At 46.2% G+C, this 24270-nt stretch overlaps 1 protein-coding gene across 2 annotated transcripts in view; it reads left to right on the top strand.

Moving 5' to 3' along the window:
* The window catches only part of EVC2 (EvC ciliary complex subunit 2), a 161999-nt gene extending 138936 nt beyond the window's left edge, over positions 1 to 23063 (top strand). Inside the window, exons 20-23 of one of the 2 annotated variants that reach the window (XR_009693365.1) lie at positions 7976 to 8172; positions 11657 to 11758; positions 14126 to 15712; positions 17480 to 23063. Coding sequence is in view for 1 of the 2 variants with exons in the window: in XM_061145530.1 (XP_061001513.1) it covers positions 7976 to 8172; positions 11657 to 11758; positions 14126 to 14396 (570 nt within the window). In the remaining variant the exon portion in view is untranslated. Of the gene's footprint in view, positions 1 to 7975; positions 8173 to 11656; positions 11759 to 14125; positions 15731 to 17479 lie in introns of those variants that run through there. The other variant, XM_061145530.1, reaches the window with a different exon arrangement.
* Positions 23064 to 24270: the final 1207 nt, after the last annotated feature.

The following is a 24270-nucleotide window of genomic DNA, read 5'->3' as shown; positions in this document are numbered from 1 at the left end:
ATCCCCTTTTAGACAGGTCCTCCAGAGGGGACATTATTGTCCAAGTTCACATTGAGGAGCTCAGTGGAGCTAGGATTGGAGCTCACATTTTTCTACCTCATGTCTCTTAGCCTGAGCTCCAGACTGGGAGTAGGGGAGGAAGTGGAAGTTTCCAGAACACCTGTTGTGCATTGAGTATTATCCTAGGCACTCATATCAGTTATTCATTTAATCCCTGCAGAAAGCTGGGAATCAGGGACTATCTTCTCTATTTTGCAAATAGAGGAACCAAGGTACAAATGGGTGGCTTAGGGTTCCAGGGCTCACCATCCTCCTTGAATCTCAGGACTCGGCCTGGGGTTGGTGACTTACACGGATTGTGCTCTTCCTGCTCTGTTGCCCTGCAGAGCACGTGCTGCTCCTGGCCTGGGTCTCTGTGGGAACTGAGCCATCTCACTGTGATTCCCCATCTTCTTTGTTACTAAGAGACTTGACAGATGGCCAAACTCTCCCATGTAGAATATCATCCAGGTTCATCCCTAATTTGTTGCCTCTTTTAAACTGTTTAAACTGTGACCTGTTGGCAAGGCTAAAGAACTGGCTCTGTCAGGAGTAAAATGCTGCTGGGATGGAAGCCTTGAGCAGCAGGAATCATTTAGGAGGGTGACTTTTCTCTGCACTGACCCTCCCAATCCTGTGCCTTGTAGAATCCCCCAGCGATATCTACTCAACTTCATTTCTCTTTCCAGCCCTTGTGTATTAGTGAGGGTCTTCCAGAGAAACAGAAGCACGAAGACTTGGGAAGAGAGGGAGAAAGAGGTTTACTTATAAGAATTAGCATAGTGATTGTGGAGACTGGCAAGTCCAAACAGGCTAGCAATGTAGAACAGCAGGCTGGAGACCAGGGAAGAGCCAGTCTCGCAGTTCAAGTTCAAAGGCCCACTATTGGCAGAATTCCCCCTGGCCCAGCGGTCAGTGTTTGTTCTGTTCAGGCCTTCACCTGATTAGATGGAGCCCACCCACACTGTGGAGGGCAATCTGCTTTAAGTCCACTGACTCAAGTGTTAATCTCATTCAAAAGCTACTCCACAGATATATCCAAAATTATGTTTGTCCATATAAATCTTGGCACTGTGGCCCAGAAAAGTTGGCCTATAAAATTAACCATCACTCCCTATGTAGAGGAGTCCTGTATTTTGCCTGTTTCTTCTTTGTACCAGGCAAGAGAATAACCAGGGAAACCCAGTCCCAGGCCCATTCTTTCTCCTACTTCTTCTAATTACTCCTCCCCCTCCTCCTTCTCTTCCTTCGTCTCCTTCTTTTTCTTCTTTCCCCTGCAATCTCTATCTTTCTCTCCCCAACCCTCCCCCTCCTATATGTGTCTTTTGTTTTATTTCCTGCTTATTACAGTGCCTTGGGGACAGCATAGTTTGAATTACAAAATTTGCATGAAGGATCATTTCCACATGAGCACCCATGTTTTCATATTTATGCAACTTTGCCAACTCCTCCTCCTTTGCATATTTATGACAACATCAAAATAACACTCAAATGCCTGATCTGTGCTAGGCACATCACACTTCATCCCAGTTAATGCTCACTGTTGCTCTGGGGGCCCTGGCAGTGGGAAGAACCTCCCCTAGGCACTGCTGCAAATCCATCACTCCTTCTGTGATGGCAGTGATACCAACAGCAGTGGATGTCAGCCCAGTGTTGAGGAGAGGCATGGAGAAGATCATCACTGGACAGATGAAGAAACTGAGGGTCAGAGAGGTGATGTGACTTAGCCAAGATCCCACAGCCAGTCAGTGCTGGAGCTGGTTTTAAATCAGTTTCTCTTCCTTTAAAGGTGCTACTCATTTCATGCCACTGTACCATTCCTTTTGAAGCAAAATATTTCCTAATTGTTTCATGAATAAAATGGGAAGGGGGAGCTCATTTTAAAATGAATGGTACTAACTCAGCAAGGCAGAAAGTTTCCCTGTGCTGTGGGAAGAGGTTGGGACCCCACCTGTGGTCCTCACTGAAATTATCTCCTTTACTCCCTCAAGACTCCAGCATGACTTGTAGACAGTAGAGTGGAATTCTTTTTTAACCACATAAAGGATGACTTAGGGTCAGCTTAACATCTTCTGAAGAGGCTTTTTTCTTGAATAAATATTGACTGTGCTCCTAGTAAGTGGCAAGTACCATCCTAGGCCCTGGGACTTTAGCAGTAAAGTAAACAGATGAAGCCAAGGCTCTCAGGAACTGGTATTCTAGTGGAGAGAGCTGGAAAGCAACAAAATAGATGCATAGAATATATATTATTTTATGTGGATTATGATCTCTTTTTTATAGCTATGCCCATCCATCCATCCATCTGTCCATCACTCAATCTGTTTGTCTCTCCATTCATCTATTGCTTTGTCTACCCATCCATCCATCTATCCATTCATCCATCAATCTACCTCTGTCTTTCCATCCATCCACCAGCCACCTCTGCACCCATCCATCTGTTCATTTGTCCATTTGTCCACTCATCATCTATCCATCCACTGTCCATAATCCATTTATCCATTCATCCATCTATCCATCTGTATAACCCATCCATCCATCCATTCATCTATTTACATGCATGCCTAGAAAGATTCCTAGAGTGTGCTTTGCCTAATGCTACTGATAATTATTTCTGGATAGTGGCACTTGGAATAATTAACAGCATTTTTGTGCTTTTCTGGATTATCTGAATTCCTTAAAATTAGCAGTATTTCTTAAAAATCAAGACAAGGAAAAACCAAACAATGGAAATCCATGCCAAGTCCAGTGTTGGTTAGGCAGAACAGGAAAGAAGGACAAGCAGGGGCTGCTGGCAAGCCTGGTCTTTCTGCCACTGTCTTCTGCATGAACAGCTGGTCCCCACATTGCAGTTCATTTCAGTTTATAAAAGTGGCTCCAGATGGTTAAAGTGATGTGGCTTACACAGATGCTTTTGCTGTCACCACCTTCAGGAAGACTTGACCCAGTTAATTGACCTGTATTGAGGATTATTAATCAGGAAATTTCAGAGCTAGAAGGGCCATGGAAGTGTGCTGGTGGGTCCCCACATTCACCAGTGGGGTCCCAATGGGATCCGGGAGTCTTCTGCCTCAAGAAGAGGTGAGTCTGCAAAGTGTTGATGAAGTCAAGGTTTATCCTTCATTTATTCAACACACATCTGTTGATGTCTTTCTCTGTGCCAGGAACCAGGTTAAATGCTGGAGATAGAGATGTGATACTGATGCCATCCTAAACCTCACTGGAGAGATGTGTGAGAAATTGGACAGTTGAATTTGACACAAGAATTATTGAGTTGATTAAAACCAAAGAGAAAGCAGGGGAGAGGCATCTGTCCCATAATATGGGGTCAGGAAAGGCTTCTAGAAAAGCCTGTGTGTGTGTGTTAGTTGCTCAGTCATGTCTGACTCTTTGTGACTCCATGGACTATAGCCCACTAGACTCCTCTGTCCATGGAATTCTCTAGGCAAGAATACTGGAGTGGGTCGCCATGCCCTCCTCCAGATGATCTTCCCAATCCAGGGACTGAACCCAGGTCTCCTGCATCGCAGGCAGACTCTTTACCATCTGAGCCACCAGGGAAGCCCAGAAAAGCCAATACTGGTGTAGAAACCAAAAGAAGAGAACCAGACAAAGAAGCAGTTTGGGGAAGAATGTATTCTAGGCAGAAGGAAGCACATGGGTCATAAGGAAGGAGGCTTGGTATTAATAATAACAATTTTTCCAATTATTGCACTGAAAGTGTTGGTCAAGGCCATTGGCAGTCCCATGTTTCCAAACACCATGGTCAAGTCCCTGTCTTTGTCTTCCTTGACCTCGCTATAGCACTAGGTCCACAGCCCTTTTCTTCAATATGTTCCCTCCTTGGCTTCTAATACTGTGGACACCTGGTTGTCTCCCAGCCCTGGAGCGACTCCCTGACTACAATTTACCGAGCAGCCCAAGTGAAAGATGGTGGAGTCGTCCTCCATCCTCATCTTTCAGTGAGCTTGTTGGCTCCACTATCACGGTGTCTCCCATGTCCCACCACTTCTCACCACCTCCTGTCCTCCACTCTGGTTCACCCGGCCAGCATCTCTCTCCTGAGATACCTCCCCTCTGCTTCTCCTCTTGTTGCAGGTGGTTCGTGGTCTGTGTGTCATCCAAAGTAATCTTTAAAAAATGAAAATCAGCTCATGCCATTCCCACTGCTTAAATTCCTGCAATGACTTCTCATTTCCCCATAAAGACCGGCCAAATCCTCACTACAGTGAAAAGGCCCTTATGAGCTGGCCCCCTGCTACCCATCCCACTGGATCTCCTCACACTCTGCTTCTCACACGGCCCATGCCAGTATAACTGGCCTCCTTTGCTCTCCATCAAACGTGCTCACCTAGGGGTCTCCCCTGACACCCATCTTAAACATCAGTCACCCCACCCATCAGCCTCTGCTTCTTTATTCTGCTTTGTTTTCCATCCTGGCACCTAGGTACCACTACCTGATACAATGTCTGTTTGTAGACTTACCATCTGCCTCTTTAACCAGACTATGAGTCTTGTGAAGGCAGAGACTTTGTGTTGCTTACTGCTTGGTCTCCAATGCCTGAAACATGGTCTGGCACCCAGTAGGATTCCATCACAGTGTTGGTTGAATGAATAAATGTACTAATAATCTGGCATAGTGACCCACCAAACATGTCTTAAGTCCTAATTCCCAGAACCTATGAATATGACTTTTTATGACAAAAGGGACTTTGCAGTACATCAAGGCTATATATTGTCACCCTGCTTATTTAACTTATATGCAGAGTACATTTCATGTGAAATGCAGGGCTAGATGAAGCACAAGATTTCCAGGAGAAATATCAGTCACCTCAGATATGCAGATGACACCACCCTTATGGCAGAAAGTGAAGAGGATCTAAAGAGACTCTTGATGAAGGTAAAAGAGGAGAGTGAAAAAGCTGGCTTGAAACTCAATATTCAAAAAATGAAGATCACGGCATCCAGTGCCATCACTTCATGGCAAATAGATGGGGAAACAATGGAAATAATGAGAGACTTTATTTTCTTGGGCTCCAAAATCACTGCAGATGGGTGACTGCAGCCATGTCATAGCTCTTCTCCCAGCTTGCTTCTTGGAAGAAAAGCTATGACCAACCTATACAGCATATTATAAAGCAGAGACATTACTTTACCATATAGTCAAAGGTCTGTATAGTCAAAGTGATGGTTTTTCCAGTAGTCATGTGTGGATGTGAGAGTTGGACCATAAAGAAGGCTGAGTGCTGAAGAATTGATACTTTTGAACTGTGGTGTTGGAGAAGACTCTTGAGAGTCCCTTAGACTGCAAGAAGATCCAACCAGTCAATCCTAAAGGAAATCAGTCATTGGCAGGACTGATGCTGAAGCTGAAAACTCCAATACTTTGGCCACGTGATGAGAAGAGCTGACTCATTGGAAAAGACCCTGATACTGGGAAGGATTGAGGGCAGGAGGAGAAGGGGACGACAGAGGATGAGATGGTTGGATGGCATCACTGACTCAATGGACATGAGTTTGAGCAAGCTCTGGGAGATGATGATGGACAGGGAAGCCTGGTGTGCTGCAATCCATGGGGTCACAAAGAGTCAGACACAACTGAGCAACTGAACAACAAGGACTTTGCAGATGTGATTAAGGATTTTCAGATGGGGGCATTGTCCTCAATAATCCCAGTGGGTCCTAAATATAATGAGAGGTGTCCTTACAAGAAGGAAGCAGGACTCACAGCCTGAAGAGAAAGCGAAGTCAGAAGCAGGGATTGGAGGATGCACTTTGAAGATGAAGGAAGGGGCCATAAGCCAAAGAATGCAGGCAGGCCTTGATGCTGGAAGAGACCAGGCAAAGGATTCTCCCCTGGAGCCTCCAGAAGGAGCCAGCCCAGCTGACATTGACTTTGGCCCAATGACACTGATTTCAGACTTCTGGTCTCCAGAACCATAAGAGAACAAATGTGTGTTGTTTTAAGCACTGAGTTTGGGCTGATTTGTTACAGCCACAATAGGAAATACATACAAATACAATAATAACAGCAACAACCATCAGCAACTTACTGAAGGACCATGATTTGTCAAGCAGTGCACTTAGATGTCTTGTAAATCAGAGTTCTTTTTAGGTGAAGATAAGAAGCGGCAGAGGATGAGATGGTTAGACAGCATCACTGACTCATTGGGCATGAATTTGTGCAAACTCCAGGAGATGGTGAAGGACAGGGAAGCCTGGCTTGCCGCAGTCCATGGGGTCACAAAGAGTCAGATACAACTTTGCACCTGAACAACAACAGAAATTCATTTCAAACTAGTTTGAGTATAAAGGAAATATATCCATACCCTGACTGTCCCCCACAAAATCAGGGCTGAGCTCTGGGGGTTCAAAAGTCAAAGGACATTCTGTGGGTCTCTCCCTTTCTCCACGTCTCTTCTATTTCTTTGTGTCCACTAATAAGCTTCTTCCACACAAGAAGGGACATGGAAGCTGACAGCCCTGAGCTAATGGCCTCTCAGCATCTAGTGGCCCTGACTTTGCTGCATAAAGGGCTTTTCTCTCCTGGGTTTGCTGTGTAAGAACCCAGGGAAGGTCTCTGGTTGACCAGGTGGCCAGGCATGCCCACCCTGTTACTAGGAGATGTAGTTTGCCTTCATAGCACAGACCAGTTTTACCCATCACAGCTCATCTTGTCTTCACAAAACCTTTGACCTCCAAAATGCTGCTCCCTTGTGCAGATGAGGAAGCCAAGGTTCAGAGAGAAATAAAGGCACTTCCCAAGGACACACAGTTCTGTGCAGTGGGGCTGGAAGCTACACGTTTTGGGAAGTGTAGAGCTACATGCGTGCTTTCTTTTTTTCTAGCAATTTTTTGGAAAGTACTTTTAGATTCACAAGAAGTTGCAAAAGTAGTGTGGAGAGTTCCAGCACCTGGTTCCGTGTTTCACTGTGTCACCCAGTGGTTTCATCTTACAGGATCCTAGTACGATATCAAAACCAGGAAGTTGACATGGATATAAAATGCATGTTTACTTCTGTGTACCTTATCACATGTATCTGTGTAACTTATCACATGTAGTTTAGTATGACACCACAATTAAGATGTAGAACTATTTGGCTGCCACAAGATTTGTTTGTGTTACCCCTTTATAGTTTATCCATTCCTCCCTGTATCCCTCGGGCTTCCCAGGAGACATAAAAGATGCGGGTTTGATCTCTAGGTTGGGAAGATCCCCTGGAGGAGGAAATGGCAACCCACTCCATTATTCTTGCCTGGAGAATTCCATGGGCAGAGGAGCCTGGCGGGCTACAGTCCATGGGGTCACAAAGAGTCAGACACGACTGAAGTGACTTAGCATGCAGCACCCCGCATCCCTAACTCCTGGCCGCTTCTGCTCTGTTCTCCATCCCTACGTTCTGTCAACTCTGGTTATTCACTTGGAATCATACCGGATGTGAGCGTGGACCCTGGCTCTTTCCAGGCAGTGGAAAGCCCTAGGGATCCATCCGGTTCTTTCACTGGAGACTGGTATCCCGTGGCATGGCCATAGCACAGTTTCTTTAACCATCCGCTGCTTTAGGGCCCTTTCAGTTGTTTCCAGAGCCTGTGCTGTTCCCTCTGAGCCCTGTCGCCTCACGGAACATGAGTAGGAGGAGAAATTACTAATTGGCCTGGCTGCAGGCCAGGGCTGTAACTATGATGAGTGAGTTACACTCTATCCAGGAGGGTAGCTGGAAGGGATGGATGAAGGCTTAGGGAATGTCATAGGGAGCCAAGGCTACTGACCATAGATTTTCTTGACAGCTTTGTAAATTTGGGGACATGTTTTCAAGACTGAGCTACTAAAATATTTATCTCCCTGGGACAAAAAGTCCTAAGACCGCGATCCAGTCAACCCTGCTGTTCATCAAGGTGGGAGCTGTGAGGCTCTGAGTCCCTGCATTCACTCCTCCAGGAGCTGAGACTGGCGTCGTACCTGTCAAAGCTGACGATGCTGCCGGGGGGCACGCTGCGCCGGCTTCTGACCGTGGCTCTGCCTGCAGCCTCGCAGGCCGAGCTGCTGGCCGTGCTGGACTCCGTGGGCCAGAAGCATCAAGACCATGCGGTGGAGAACGATGGCAGTGGAGTGCAGGCTGATCTGCGCAGGAGAGGGTGAGTGCAGGGTCAGCTGCCCTTGGAAAATGAGGTCCCAGTAGAGAGAACAGATGGGGGTGGTGAGCCGGACCGTGGGCCACAAGCACACGCCTTCCCAGGGAAACGTCCTCACTCAAGGAGCAGACAGCATCCAGGGGTGTCATCATGAATCCTGGAAGTCGTGGCCAGCCCAAGGGTTTTGTCCACAGCTTCTCTTTTCATCACCGGTTCACTTCCCAATAGGATCTTAAGACAGTGATTTCCCTTGGGCTGTAAGTATGCCATATACACAAGTAAATGCATAAGGGAAAAAGGCAAAGAAACACCATGGTTCTATCAGCTGGAGAAACCGGCTATTAGCATTTTGTTACAATTCTTCCTCCAGAATGGGTTTGTCTGCTGGGTTGTATGAGTGTGTGCGGTATGTGTGTGTGTGTGCGTGCACGTGAGCACACATGTATAGGAATCCCAGTATATACAGCCTTACCTCCTGCTTTTCAGAACCTTATAGCAGAGGCAAATTTGCTTATTACCTTTCAGCTCTTGTCCACATGCAAACGTCTTCCTAAATATCTATTATGACTCTTTCTGCTATTTTTATTAACAATTTAAGATTCATGCTTTTCCCAGTTATAGAAACATCTCCATAGATGTTATTTTTCATAGCTGCTTCTTATTCTACTGAGGTGTGTAGCATAGTGTATGTAATTGTTACTCTATTACTGGACATTTAGTCTGGGTTCATTTTTCCTCAATTATGGATAAAGCTGCATAGATACTTTAGGGTCAAGTTACAGGTGTGCAGTTTGTCAGTTAAGGGTCTTTATTAAGGAAAGGCATGAACGGGGACCTTGGATAAGGTGAGTATAGGGCAGTCAGCGGTGCCACTTGAGAGCAGAATTTGTTAGGGGTGAGGCTGCAAGGAAAGCCATGACCAACCCGGAAAGTGCTGAAGGCCAGGCAGCAAAGCCCAGTCCTCAACCAGGACCCACAGGAGGCTCGGGAAGGGCGTCTTGACGCCCGTGAGTCTGTGGAAATGGCATGACTGTGTGGACACGTGTGTATGCAAGTTGTTTTCCCTGACTTGTAAAGGCGTCCCTGACTCACAAAGGCAAGATGCGCAGCAAAGGGCTAAGAGTAGGGTTGGGGTGCAAGGAAGGATGGGAGTGTGAGAACAGCTGTAGGGGAGGGGAGGGAGTCTGCAGGGGCTGGGAAGAGCAAGCATTCCTAGGGCTGGAGGGACCCAGCATAGGGGCCAGGGGCTGGATGTGAGTGTGGTGACGGGACTGGGGGTGTGGGCGCGGTCAGGGCTGGGTGCGGGCGTGGTCAGGGCTGGGTGCGGGCGTGGTCATGGCTGGATGTGGGCGCGGTCAGGACTGGGTGCGGGCGTGGTCAGGGCTGGATGTGGGCGCGGTCAGGGCTGGGTGTGGGCGCGGTCAGGGCTGGGTGTGGGCGCGGTCAGGGCTGGGTGTGGGCGTGGTCATGGCTGGATGTGGGCGCGGTCAGGGCTGGGTGTGGACGCGGTCAGGGCTGGGTGCGGGCGTGGTCATGGCTGGATGTGGGCGCGGTCAGGGCTGGGTGTGGGCGCGGTCAGGGCTGGGTGCGGGCGTGGTCATGGCTGGATGTGGGCGCGGTCAGGGCTGGGTGCGGGCGTGGTCATGGCTGGATGTGGGCGCGGTCAGGGCTGGGTGCGGGCGTGGTCATGGCTGGATGTGGGCGCGGTCAGGGCTGGGTGCGGGAGCGGTCAGGACTGGGTGTGGGCGCGGTCAGGACTGGGTGCGGGCGTGGTCATGGCTGGATGTGGGCGCGGTCAGGGCTGGGTGCGGGCGTGGTCATGGCTGGATGTGGGCGCGGTCAGGGCTGGGTGTGGGCGTGGTCAGGACTGGGTGCGGGCGTGGTCATGGCTGGATGTGGGCGTGGTCATGGCTGGATGTGGGCGCGGTCAGGGCTGGGTGCGGGCGTGGTCATGGCTGGATGTGGGCGCGGTCAGGGCTGGGTGTGGGCGTGGTCAGGACTGGGTGCGGGCGTGGTCATGGCTGGGTGCGGGCGTGGTCAGGGCTGGATGTGGGCGCGGTCAGGGCTGGGTGTGGGCGCGGTCAGGGCTGGGTGTGGGCGCGGTCAGGGCTGGGTGTGGGCGTGGTCATGGCTGGATGTGGGCGCGGTCAGGGCTGGGTGTGGACGCGGTCAGGGCTGGGTGCGGGCGTGGTCATGGCTGGATGTGGGCGCGGTCAGGGCTGGGTGTGGGCGCGGTCAGGGCTGGGTGCGGGCGTGGTCAGGGCTGGGTGTGGGCGCGGTCAGGGCTGGGTGCGGGCGTGGTCATGGCTGGATGTGGGCGCGGTCAGGGCTGGGTGCGGGCGTGGTCATGGCTGGATGTGGGCGCGGTCAGGGCTGGGTGCGGGAGCGGTCAGGACTGGGTGTGGGCGCGGTCAGGACTGGGTGCGGGCGTGGTCATGGCTGGATGTGGGCGCGGTCAGGGCTGGGTGCGGGCGTGGTCATGGCTGGATGTGGGCGCGGTCAGGGCTGGGTGCGGGCGTGGTCATGGCTGGATGTGGGCGCGGTCAGGGCTGGGTGTGGGCGCGGTCAGAGAGTTTCCTGTTTCAGCCTGCTTTCTCTAGTGCAATCAACACACAAACGGCAGGTACTGGTGGTAACCCTGGAGCAGGACCCTGAATGGTCACAGCCTGGCCCAGCGTGGGTGAAGATTCTTCACCACGCCCCGCTCCGCCCTCCCCGTGGCCCCTCTCAGCACCCACCCCCACCCCACCCCCCACCGCCCCATAACTGCGCAGTGTGAACCAGCAGAGGCAGAGTATGAACTGGGCCAGAGCCAGGCACCAGTGGGCACTCGATCCTGTAGTGACTTGACTTGAACCCAAGCCCGTGGACATCTCACTCCCCCTGTTCTGTTCACTGTCCCTTCTTCAGGTGAGAATCACGTGGCGCTCAGGCTCCCTGCCTTACCCACCTTCTAAGCTTCCATTTTACCCTGTTAATCTTCTTATTGATGTATTTATAAAACATGTATGAGCTCCTAGTATATCCACTGTCTTAGGCACAGGTGTAGGTAGGAGAGTAAGGGACAGTCCTGCCGCCCAGAACGTCCACTCTGGGGGAGATGGGCCACACACAAGCCAGTGCAGAGAGCTCTTTGCTTCCAGAATCTTCCATGCATTCAACTGCTGGGATGCTCAGACTCAGCTCAAGTGTCCCCACATCTCAGCAGCCTCCCTCTATCTGACCGATGTCACGTGCTACCTGTCTGTGACCCCTGGACTGGGGACCCCTTGGGGCAGAGATTGTGTCTTGACTTGGCCAGCGAGATGCTTGAACAGTGTTCACAGAGTGAGTGAGCGAGCAAATGTGACTACTCTCGGGGTTTTTCCTGTCAGCCAAACAAAGGTCATACTGAAGGAAGGAGTTCCCAGAGGTCTTTTTAGGATTATGCATCACTTGAAGGTTCTGTTCTTTTTGAAAATATAAGAATGTCCCTTCTTGCCTTCAGGAAACACCAGGGCTGGTGGCAAGCCTTAGAGAGCAAACTTCGAGGAGAACTGATAAACAGAGGATTAGAGAAGATGCTCTGGGCCCAGAAGAGGAAGGAGAGGTAATGAGGGGATCTGTTCAGGTGGGCTGCAGAGGTTGTCAGCCAGGGTGCGCATGAGCCCGGAAGGGGTGGGGGAGGCGACCGCGAAGTGTGTTACTGCGGGCACACCACACTCCTTCCCTCAAGACAACAGTCTTTATTTGAAGTGGGCTTAGTTTATGTTTCTTTCAAGGGAGAGCATGAACACAGAGCCATACTACCAAAATGGGCTTAGTTTAAAGTGAAGTAAATCAGACAGAAAGACAAATATCAAATGATAGCACTTATATGTGGAGTTTTAAAAAAACAATACAAATGAACTTACTTGTATAACAGAAATAGATTCACAGCCTTAGAAAACAAGCTTATGGAACCAAAGTAGAAAGAGGCGGGGAAGGATAAATTAGGAATATGGGATTAACAGATACAGACTACTATATATAAAATAGATAAGCAACAAGGATTTACTGTATAGCTCAGGGAACTATAGTCAGTATCTTGTAATAACCTATAATGGAAAAGAATCTGAAAAACAATACATATACAAAACTGAATCACTTTGCTTTACACTTGAAATAAACACAATATTGTAAATAAACTATCCTTCAATTTTTTTTTTTTAAAGCAAAGTGAGCTTAGTCTAGGAGCTGAAGATAAGCTGCCTGCTATCAGTGGGAGAATGTTCTATCATTTATTAGCATTTTAATTGCAGTACTTATTTTAACTAATGGCTCTTTTTAAATGGAACCTCATTAGGAGAATTATTCCTTACAAAGGCTTAGATTTTATAGTTTACGAAGTCCTTTCCCATCTTGTTGCACTGAGCCTCCCCGCTTCCGGAAAGTGGGAGAAATCCCATGGTCACGTTTACCAGCTTGGGGAGATCAGAAGAAGAGAAAGACCCCCACTGATGAAAAGTGGCCGTGGGATTTGGGGGCACTGAACCGACCCCTCTATTTCCCTGAGCTTCCAGGCCACTGCTCTTTTCACTCTATTGAGTACCTTTCTCTTTGAGCTGCAGTGACGGCACACCTGGAGGGCAGAGGGAAATTGGAGGCAGGGTGGTTTTAGATTGCTGCAGACAACAGACGCAGGAACTCGTGTGTTTCCCACTAGAAATTTGGTAAAAGAGTAACACGAGTGACGAGAGTTATGTTAACCCGTTTGAAAGTAACAGGTTAAAAAGTGATAACCAAAATGTACTGTGGAAACAGTGATGCCCACGGGACGTGGCCGAGTCCTGCACCTTCCAGAAGTTCTCAGGGTGAAGCTGCAGGGACCAAGCCTCCCAAAGAGTCCATGATAAAAGTCTCAGAGCCGTTGATAAAGGGCTGGATATCAGAATTTAGGCCCAGAGGAATTAGATCAGGGTATTGAGCCCAAACCAAGAAAATTAAATTCAGGCCATATAAAGGGAAAGCGCTCCACTAAGGACTGGAAGTCAGGGTCCTAGAGTAGGATGAGGTTGGGAGAGCAAAGGCATTCCTGGGCTGCAGTGATGTCAGTGGGTGAGTGCAGATCAGGAGGACCCTGGGCCCATGATGCTGGACCACCATACCTGCCTTTTCTCTGCCTCAAGGCGCTGTGGACGGATGGTGGGAGGAGCAGAGACTGTGAGTCAGAGGGAGCTGTCTTTGAATTCTTGCTCAGATGACACAGCTGCCAGGGCAGGCGTTCATGGTGACGGGGTTGGAGCCTCAAAGCCACATCTCTTCAGGAAGGGCCCGTGAGCCTCCAGTCAGAATGTCAGCCTGCAGTGACATGACCTTGTCCTCCTCTGCTTGGGCAAAGGACCCTGTGGCTTTCAGGTCGTACAGGGCTCTCGGAGGGAGTCAGAGCCACTTTCAAGGGCAGCTGGGACTGAAGGACTGGACTGCTCACCGGCAGGATTCCAGCAATCCTTTTATAGATATTCCCCCAGTGTGTCGCTCTGTTCGTCTTCAGACACATTTTACCTAACTTCTAACTGTTGCCTTACACTCAGATGTTACCAGCCTGCATTTAGTGTGAGGCCTACAGGCAGTGGCATCCTGGACAATGTATCCCAATTGTCTGGGGGGTGACGGGGAAGCTCTGACTTGTAGCATCTGTCAGTTTCCATGGTGTGAAACACCCCCACCCTGGCTGATCCCAAGCTGACAGCAGGCTCACCAAACTCTGGAGAAGTGAACAGTTATGAGTCAGAGTGAGCCGTCTGCAGCTGCCCCTGCCGTGGGCTTCAGCTAATCTCAGGGGCCACCCTGGCAACCACAGAGAAAACCCTTTAAAGTGACACTTGACTGGGGACCTAGGGACCAAGAGGGGGGTTTCCTGGAGAACTCTGTCGGCACACTCAGGAGAGTCAGTTGCCAAAAAAATGTCCAGTCTGATTTTCTGTTCTCTCTTTAGCATATTAAAGAAGACACGTCCCCCTCTCAGAGAAAGAGTGATATTCTCTGGAAAAGGAAGTTGGCCACACCTGTCCCTGGAGTCCATTGACGAACTGACCCCAGTGTCCATTGTAGGGGCAGAAGCCGTTGATTTATTAAACACGGGTGAAAAGCTCTTTATCTTCAGAAATCCAAAGGAGCCCGAGATCTCACTGCACATTCCTCCCAGGAAGAAGAAGAAGAACTTTCTGAATGCCAAGAAGGCTGCATGGGCCTTGGGCATGAACTAGCCAAAAGGAAGGTTTCTAGAGTCTGAAGACACAAAGATTTGTTTTCTCCTGCCCATCTGCATGTGTGTGTTTATTATGTACAACTCGCAGGTATCGATTGTACATGAAGACTGACACATCTCTAACCCTCCCCCTCTCCCATCATGACTTTCGAGGACTCAGTTCAGTCTAGTCCCGTGAATTCCCAGGTGGCCCATTGCCTTTAGCATCACAGGGGGCATGAAGAGACAGGGGACCACCCCATGAACCCTCACTGCTTTCAGTCCCAGCTCACCGAGGATCTGGGGGAGACCCTCCCCCCAGCCCCCAGTTCACATCCCCGAAACACCTGACTGAATTGTGGGCTGTGTGTCAAAGGGCAAGGCTCTCAGTTCTTGCATTGTGTTTGTTACATATTCTATCTTTATCAAGGGAACTTTTGATTAATAAATGCGTTTTAGATAAAGCTACTCTCAAGGGAGATTCATTTTTGATCTCTGTAGGAAACATTTATTTACTTATTTTTGATGTTTGTTTTATTTTTTAACTTTTTATTTTGTATTGGAATATAGGAGGACATGGCAACCCACTCCAGTATTCTTGCCTGGAGAATTCCATGGACAGAGGAGCCTTGTGAGCTACATACTGTCCATGGGGTTGCAAAAAATCAGACACAACTGAAGCGACTTAGCATGCATGCATAGTCAACTATGAAGAAAGACATGGCAATCCACCCCAGTATTCTTGCCTGGAAAATCCCATGGACAGAGGAGTCTGGTGGGCTACAGTCTGTGGGGTCACAAATGAGTTGGACATGACTTATCAACTCAACAAGAAATAGCCAATTTACAATGTTGTGATGGTTTCAGATGGACAGCAAAGGGACTCAGCCATACCTGTACGTGTATCCATTCTCCCCCAAACTCCGCTCCCATCCAGGCTGTCACATGACGTTGAGCAGAGTTCCCTGGGCTACACAGTAGGTCCTTGTTGGGTATCCATCTTAAATATAGCCGTGTGTGCATGTCGATCCCAAACTTCCTAACTATCCCTTCCCCTTGTCCTTCCCTGCTGCAACCATAAGTTCGTTTGTTGCTTTCTGTAGGAACCATTTATGTTTAGTCCCTTCTTGGGTTTTGGCCCTATATTGTGATGTTCAATGGAGATTTGCCCTTCATCATTCCAGGTGCCTGAAGAGGTGCCAGCCACTGGGCTGCACCATCTCCAACTCAAATCAGGAAACCCAGAGGCTTGAGGTCATAAAGCCAATAAGTAACTAAGTCAGGATTCACTGAAGACTTCACGGCCCCAAACTCTCATCCCTTCTCCTGGACTCGGTAAATGGACACACGCTTGCCCTTGCGTGTTTGCCAGCAAACCAACTGCACACAGGTCCTTGTCTTTCACAACGTGCTTTCCTGAAGCTCTCCATCCTCACAGTGGTGGTTGGATGAGCATTTCTGAGAACCAGGCAAAGAATACAGTTAGAATCGTATTAGGTCTACAGTTACCAGGGGTCTTTTCTGACGGTGGGAAATGATCGGGCAGGGAGTCTTGTCACCAGCAAGAGGAAGAAAAGGGATCCCAATGATGAAGCATCTTTTACAAGAGAATCACTTCTATGAATAGACCCTTCCAGCAACTTGAATCCACTTATTAATCCTTGATGATACCCAGCAGGTAGGGATAACTACTCCCATTTTACACCCAAGGAAGCTGAGAGTCAGAAAATTTTAAGCTTCTGGCAATCACACCACCTGTCAAGGAGGAATCCTCACTTTGAACCCAAGTCTCCTAACTTTCAGACCTTACCTGCCTGGAGACTCTGCATTGCCTTTGGCAACCTAAAGGCCAAGTGTCTGGCCAAATATTTCTTTATTTAGCTTCAGCAGGTCTTAGTTGCAGCAGGCAGGATCTTCCTTGCAGCATGCGAACAGTTAGTTGCAGCACGTGGGCTCTAGTGCCCTGACCAGGGATTGAACCAGGGTCCCCTGCTTTGGGAGTGCAGAGTCTTAGCCACTGGACCAATGGGGAGACCCTCTGAAGGTCAAGTCTTATTTGCAGTTTTCCCATGGGCACCATGCAGCATGGTGATCAGGGACATTTACTGGGGGTGACGCTTCTTCCAGGGAACTCTGTGGACCCTTATAGTGGCTGCCAGTTGACCACATCACTGCTTTAGTGGATATGCACAAGTAAGCAGTTAAAATGCAGGAGAGAAAAGTGAATGGGGTCAGTTTTCCTATCAGAAGATCAGGTGAGCAGAGAGGAGAGAAAGCGCAGTGAGTTTCACAGACAGGGTAGTGAAATGGAAAAGGCATGGTCTTTGGTATAAGCCAACACAGTTCAGATCCTGCTCTACTCCCTGTGAGCTGTGTGTCCTGGGCGAGTCACCTGACCTTTCTGAACCTCATTTTCTTCATCAACAAAGGGATAATGAAATTATAAGGATTAGATGAAACCGGATCTGTGAAGCGCTTGGTGGTGGTGTAGGTCTGCCACATCTATGTCCTTCTGTATTCTTTGAAGGTGATCTGTTTCCTTTTCTAATAATTTCCTGATTCTAGCACTCAGCTGGAATTATGCATGACTGAAAGTAGATTGCACACAAAGATTTGAAAAAATATCTCAAAATTATGGGCTGAAGGCTGAATGAATAAGCTATTAGCAACAACAGGAGGTGTTCAAATTGTTCAAAGTACAACATTTGAACCTAGTAATAACTCCCTATGTTAATAGACAGAGAAAGACTAACTATTGGTTTAAGTTCTCTAAACTCACTGCATGAGAAATATGAAGACATGATGGGAAAGCTTGTGCTTCTGAAATCAGGTAGATCAGGTTTAAATATTGGCTCGATAACATTTGAGCAAGTCACTTGACCACTCTGAACCTTAGTCTCTTTAGTCTCATTATCTGGAAAGCTGAGGTCCTAATACCTACCTCAGGGTAAGGATGTCACAAAGAGTGAAGATATCACATATCATATAAAATGTTAGCATACAGTAAAATGTTGGTGTGCAATAGTGCAGCTTATTTATTCTATTTTTACATATTCACAAAATTGAGTGTTATGTTTCCTTTCATTTCTGTTTCCACCCTAGGTAAAGACAGGGACCCTTCCAGAAGAGCTGCACCTGCCACAATATATGGAAGGCTATCCATGAGAGGCTGCCATGAGAGCCAGACTTCAACAGTACGTGAACTGTGAACTTCCAGATGTTCAAGCTGGATTTAGAAAAGGCAGAGGAACTGGAGATCAAATTGCCAACATAAGTCTGATCATTGAGCAAGAGAGTTCCAGAAAAACATCTGTTTTATTGACTATGCCAAAGCCTTTGACTGTGTGGATCACAACAAACTGTGGAAAATTCTTCAAGAGATGGGAATACCAGACCTCCTGACCTGCCTCCTGAGAAATCTGTATGCAGGTCAAGAAGCAACGTTAGAACTGGACATGGAACAACAGACTGGTTCCAAATTGGGAAAGGAGTACGTCAAGACTGTTTTTTCACCCTGCTTATTTAACTTATATGCAGAGTACATCTGGTGGAGGCAATGGCACCCCACTCCAGTCCTCTTGCCTGGAAAATCCCATGGACGGAGGAGCCTGGTGGGCTACAGTCCATGGGGTCTTGAAGAGTCGGACACAACTGAGTGCCCTCACTTTTACTTTTCACTTTCATGCATGGGAGAAGGAAATGGCAACCCACTGCAGTATTCTTGCCTGGCAAATTTCATGGACAGAGGAGCCTAGTGGGCTACAATCCATGGGATCACAGAGAGTCAGACATGACTGAACATGCACACACACACATGAAAGCCTTGCTGTGGGAATTTGGGAGTGAGATCCAACCTGACGGGATATTTGGGAACAGCTTGGAGCTTGTGACTCCAAATCTTTACCTCCAGACTGGACTTCTTCTTGGGCTCCAGACCCTTTTGTCACAGGTGCCTGTCCAACCCTGAACCCGCTGGTTTCCTAGAAAACCTGTTCCACTACAGAGGTCCCCTCTCTGAGTGGATGGGACCACGCCAGAAACTTGCAAGTCATCCTAGACATCTCCCTGTTTCTCAGTCCCCCAAATATGATGACCAGATCTTGCTGATTGTACTGCTGCCTTAGCACAGTGGTATAACCTGTGCCCTCCCTCTCCCCTCCATCCCTGCTTGGGTCCTGTCTCTCCCAGATGGTGCCAGCAGCCTCTCCTCTGGGTTGGCTGCAACCAGTCCGTTCTATGGTAGCCATATCTAAGTCACTGCCTTGCCGAAAGACTTCCAAAAACTTTTCATTACTTACAAGACCTCCATGAATTGTCCTCTTATAGCCTTCCTATCTGTGTCTATAAGGGAAGTCTTTACTTTCCAAGGAGCCGTTGAGTGGTAATGAGACACAAAGAAGAAAGTGAATCTGGATTTCCATCCTGGATCTGCCATTTACTATGTGGCTCTAAAGAAGCCACCTAACTTGTTTTCCTTTCTTGTAATAGCTTTATCTGGTTTTGGTATTAAGGTAATGCTGATCTCAGAATGATTTAGGAAGTGTTTCCTCTGCTTGTACTATCTGGAAGTGATTATGGAGAATTGGATCACTTCTTCCTTGAATAATAATAATCATATGGAATAGTTTCCAGTGAGTCCATCTGGATCTAGTGCCTTCTGTTTTGGAAGGCAAGAAATTATTGATTCAAGGACTTCAATAGATATAAACCAGTTTAGATAGTCTTTTACTTCTTGTGTGAGTTTTGGTACTGTGTGTCTATCCAGAAATTGATCCATTTCATATAAGTTATCAAATATGCAGCATAAAGTTTTGGAAAATACTTGTTTGTCTTCCTTTTAATATACATGAGAATAGTTGTGATGACCATACTTTCATTTCTGATTCATAATAGCTTATTCTTTTTCTGTCCCTTGATTAACATAACTACATATATAGCAATTTCACTGATCTTCTTCAAGAACCAGAACTTATATAAGAGCCTCATTTTCTTGATCTTTTATTGTCCTATTTTTAATTTCCTTGACTTATGTTTAAATTTTAGTATTTCTGTTTTTCTAGTTTTTTTTTCTATTTAAGCTTAAATGGCAGTCTCTTCCAGCCCTCTATGGTCCCCTCACCTCTAATTTCTTCTTTTCCAGGAGAAACTTTTAGTTCTTTAGCTGTTTCTTGTGGCATCAACTTTTATATTCTTAGGAACATACTGCAACTTCTCAGTGCTGTATTATTGAGAATATATATTGACCTTCTATTATAGCAAATGAGAATTTAGCTCTCCTAGATACACACACATGTAAACACACATACACAGGTAAACATACACATCCTTCCACTCCAGTTATCTGATGTAATTAAAACACAATTTTCACTAAATATTCAGCATTTTTATTAATAGCATTTCATTTGAAGTTGAGCCATGTAGTGAATTTTAATTACATTTCCTTTTTCTGTGTAACTTTTTGTTTTCCCTAGAGTTAATAATTGGCTAGAAACTATAGTTATGGCTAAAAATGACTCCTTATCTTTTGGAGAAACATAATGAAATATTTATGAAAGAACTTATGTTAGAGATTTGCTTCAAGATAATATGGAAGGGCTTACTGGCCATGGGGGAGTAACAGACTGAATTTAAACTCCCAACTTCAACAACTAGAGAACTCAACAAAATACAGGAGAGAACTATTTTCAGACACTGGGCAACAGGCCGCATGGGACTGCGATATTAGAAAGAAGGGAAGTAAATGAAGGGGGCCCTATGATTGCCCCAGCTTCATGCCAGAGGGAGTTTTAAGGCTGCAGATCAGGGAGGGGAACCCAGGGCCCAGCAGTATCCTGAGGTGAGGAGACAGAGAATGGAAATCAAGGAAGCTGAAGCAAGTGGGATTTATAAGGCAGAATGTGGAGGGGAGACATAGAGAGGGGGAGAGAAAGAGAGAGAGGGCAAGTTAGTATCAACGGAAGGGCTCCCTTGAGTCTGTCTGAATACTGAGCCCTGTGTACATGAGGAGAAACTGTCAGCGGGGAGAACAAACCACCAGAAAAAGTAGTTTTCAAACAATTCCCAAAGCTCACCAAGGACTGGGAATATTTTCCATTCCCACTAGCCCGAGTGTGATGCATCGGCTGGTCTTCTGATGGATCTTGCTTCGGTAATGGGAATAAATTAACTGCTCTGGGCCTATCATAGCAAAGCTTAAAAGCAAGTCTCAACAAATCTATAGAGACAGAGAGTAGATTAATATTTGCCTGGAATCATAAGAGACGGGCAGGAGCATGGGGAGTATGGAGAGTGGTGGCTATTGGGTACATTTTGGGATAGTGAGAATTTTCTAATGTGATTTTCTAGCTGTGATTGCATAACTCTGTAAATATACTACAAACACAAGGAACTGTACACTTTCAGTGAATGAACTTTATGGTATGTAAATTTTATCTTGTAAAGCCATTAAAAAGATTCAAAAAATAAAGAAGAAAAGGAGCCTCAGACAATTTAAACTGATCCCAAGTGACTTAACAGCATGACAAAACAAACCGCAAAGCCACTTAAAGGAATGCAAGATACTCCAGTGCCCAATAAGCATAAAGTCACCAGTGTCTGGCATCCAATTAAAAATACCAGGCATGCAAAGCAACAAGAATGTAAGATCCATAAACATGAAAAAACAAAACAAAACACCCATCCAATTGAAACTGTATTAGAAATGACAGATAGGAAAATATTAGCATATGAGAACATTAAATCAGCTATTATACATTCCCTGTATGTTCAAAATGAAGGAGAAAATATGAGCGTGATGGGAGAAGTAGAAGATATAAAAGTGTTCTGGCAACTTTCGGATTCAGATCTGACATGTAAAGTGCTTAGAAATCAGAACTTCTCTCTCTCTCCAACAGGAATAAAAGCTGAAAAAACTGAAAACCAATGTCTTTTCTGGGGCCCCTCAGAAAACTGAAGTCACAGGACAAACTCCCACCCTGAAATCTGAAGGGATAGGCCAACTGAGAGAGCCCCAGCAAGACCCAAGACTTAGACAGATTCTGTGTAAAGGGATTGGTTTTGTTGTTCAGTCGCTCGGTCCTGTCTGACTCTTTGTGACCCCATGGCCTGCAGCACGTCAGGCTTCCCTGTCCTTCACTATCTCCCAAAGTTTGCTCAAACTCATGTCCATTGAGTCAGTGATGCCATTCAACCATCTCCTCTGCTATCCTCTTCTCCTCCTGCCCTGAATCTTTCCCAGCATCAGGATCTTTTCCAATGAGTCAGCTCTTCGCATCAGGTGGCCAGAGTATTGGATCTTCAGCTTCAGCATCAGTCCTTCCAGTGAATATTCAGAGTTGATTTCCTTTAGGAAAAAGATGGAGACAGATATTCCATGCATGTCAGCACTAATCAAAGAAAGAAAGAAAGAAAAGAAAAGGCTGTAGTTATACAAGGAAGCAAATCAGACTTCAGAACAAAGGAAATTATCATGGATGAAGAAGATAATACATATTAATAAATGGGTCGGTTGTTCAGGAAAATAAAGCAATCCTAAATATGTATGCACCTAACAATAAAGTATCAAAATACATGAGGCAAAAAGTGATAGAGAAGGAGAAATACTACATCTAACAGCAGCTGCATACACATCCTTCTCAAGTTCACATGCAAAATTCACAAACATAGACCACATTCTGGGCCATAAAACACAACTGAAAAAAAGTCCAAAAGAAAAGGAATTATACAAAGTATGTTGTCATATCACAGTGTAACTATACTAAAAATCAAAAACAGAGAGAGGGCTGGAAAGCCTCATAAGTATTTGGTATTTAAAAACACACTTCTAAATAACACATGGGTCAAAAAGAAGTCTCAAGGAAAATTTTTAAAATACTTTGGGTTGAACGAAAATGAAAATGCAACTTGAAAAATGTATGGATGCAGCACAAACAGTATGTAAGGGAAAATGTATACCATTAAATGCATACAGTAGAAAAGACAAAAGATCTGAAATCAGTCATCTAAGTTTCTCCATTATAAAGCTGGAGCAAGAAGAGCATTGTATGAGACAGAGCCTCAAATTTGAGTTCAACCTTCATTCTACTGATTTTATTCATCTGTACAGCAAGGATATGAAATAGTACCCATCTCATGGTTGTTGAAATGATGAAAAGAGAAAGTCAACTCCCAATGAAGTATGAAGTGTTAGTCACTCAGTTGTGTCTGAGTCTTTGTGACTCCATGGACTGTACCTGGGCAGGCTTCTCTGTCCATGGGATTTTCCCAGGCAAGAATACTGGAGTGGGTTTTCATTCTCTTCTCCAAGGGATCTTCCCAACTCAGGGACTGAACCCAGGTCTCCTGCATTGCATGCAAATTCTTTACCATCTGAGCCATCAAGCCTTCTGAGCCAACTCCCAATGCCCAGCACATATTAAGGGTCTAACAAATGATGACTGACTGTGTTGTTATTGATGTCTTTGTGGCAGTACAGCCTAATATAAACATTCTATATTTCATTCAGTTTTACTGTTGTTATTCAGTTGTTTAGTGGTGTTGATGAATAGTTAGGAGAGCTTTAACAAATATAAATAAGTAAAAAAAAATGCAGACTTATGGGAGATAACAGTGTTTAGCATTTAATCAATGTCTGTTCAGTAAAGGAATTAGTGAAACAGGAAAGAAGGAAATGAAGGAGGGAGGGAGAGAGGGAAGGAAAGAGGAAGGAAAGAAGGAGCCTTGTTTTGCAAGTGATTATGTAGAAATAATAAAAAAAAAATAAAGGCCTTGAGAAAGTAAAGCAAAATGTTAAAATTACTTGCCCCCGGAGAATTGATTACAGATGATTTTCTTTTATTTTTCCTTTGTGCTTCTCAATAGCTTCAAAATTTGTTAAAATGAATCTCTATTGCCTTTGTAATCAGATAAGAGCAGAGAATGATACCTAAAATCAGAGATTTGGTATAAAGAACATGATTTTCATTATTTGCCTTTTAATCATATTCCTGGTTTAGAAGTATCTAAAACCCACTTCACATAACAATAATGAACCATAAAATCAACCTTCCTTACCAGTTTTTCTACTGTGCTATGATTGGGTAGATTTGAGTGATCAGCAGACACTCGTGATTTCAGTTAGAGATTGAGTTCTGCTGCATGTAACAGGAATAAAAGGCTTTAGTGAGGCAAATATGATAGAAGTTTAATTTTTTCTCACACAACACACACTCTAGAAGTGGCATCCAAGCTGGGACAGAAGTTCCACAATGTCACCAATGCCATCTTTCTGCTCAAGCCATCCTAGGTGCATGGCTTCTATCCTCACGATTATCTCATGGTCCCAGGATAGCTGGTGCAACTCCAGTCATCACATCTTCATTCTAGGCTATGAGAAGGAGGAAGAAGAGCAAAATGTACCAACTGTGGCAGCTCACTTTAAAAAACTTTTCTAAAAGCCCCACTTCTTAAGGTCTGCTGGCAAATTACTGGCCTGAATTAAGTCATATGACCACCCCAGTTACAAGAGTGGATGTGAAATGTCATTTTGGAACTGGCATTCTCCAAACTGGGCTTCCCAAGTGGCCCAGTTGGTAAAGAACCTGACTGCCACTGAGGGAGACATAAAAGACATGGATTCAATTCCCGGGTCAGGAAGATCCCCTGGAGAAGGAAATGGCAACCCAGTATTCTCACTTGGGAAATCCCATGGACAAAGGAGCCTGGTGGGCTCATGAATAGTGGGACATGACTGAGCACACACGGAGAAGAAGTTAAATAGGAAAGGAGAAAAGGTTTGGGTGGACAACTCAAAATCTCTGCCAAATTCTTGCGTGGCCAATGGGAGACCAGATATAGTTGAGAATTTTCTTACGGGGAAAAAAAGCTAAGGCTTCTGCGTGCCATTTCTTCTACGG

The sequence above is a fragment of the Dama dama genome, chromosome 6 (assembly GCF_033118175.1).
Source record: "Dama dama isolate Ldn47 chromosome 6, ASM3311817v1, whole genome shotgun sequence".
NCBI classification, from domain to species: Eukaryota; Metazoa; Chordata; class Mammalia; order Artiodactyla; family Cervidae; genus Dama; species Dama dama.
The sequence above is the reverse complement of the archived record's forward strand: the minus strand, read 5'-3'. Positions and strand labels throughout refer to the sequence as shown.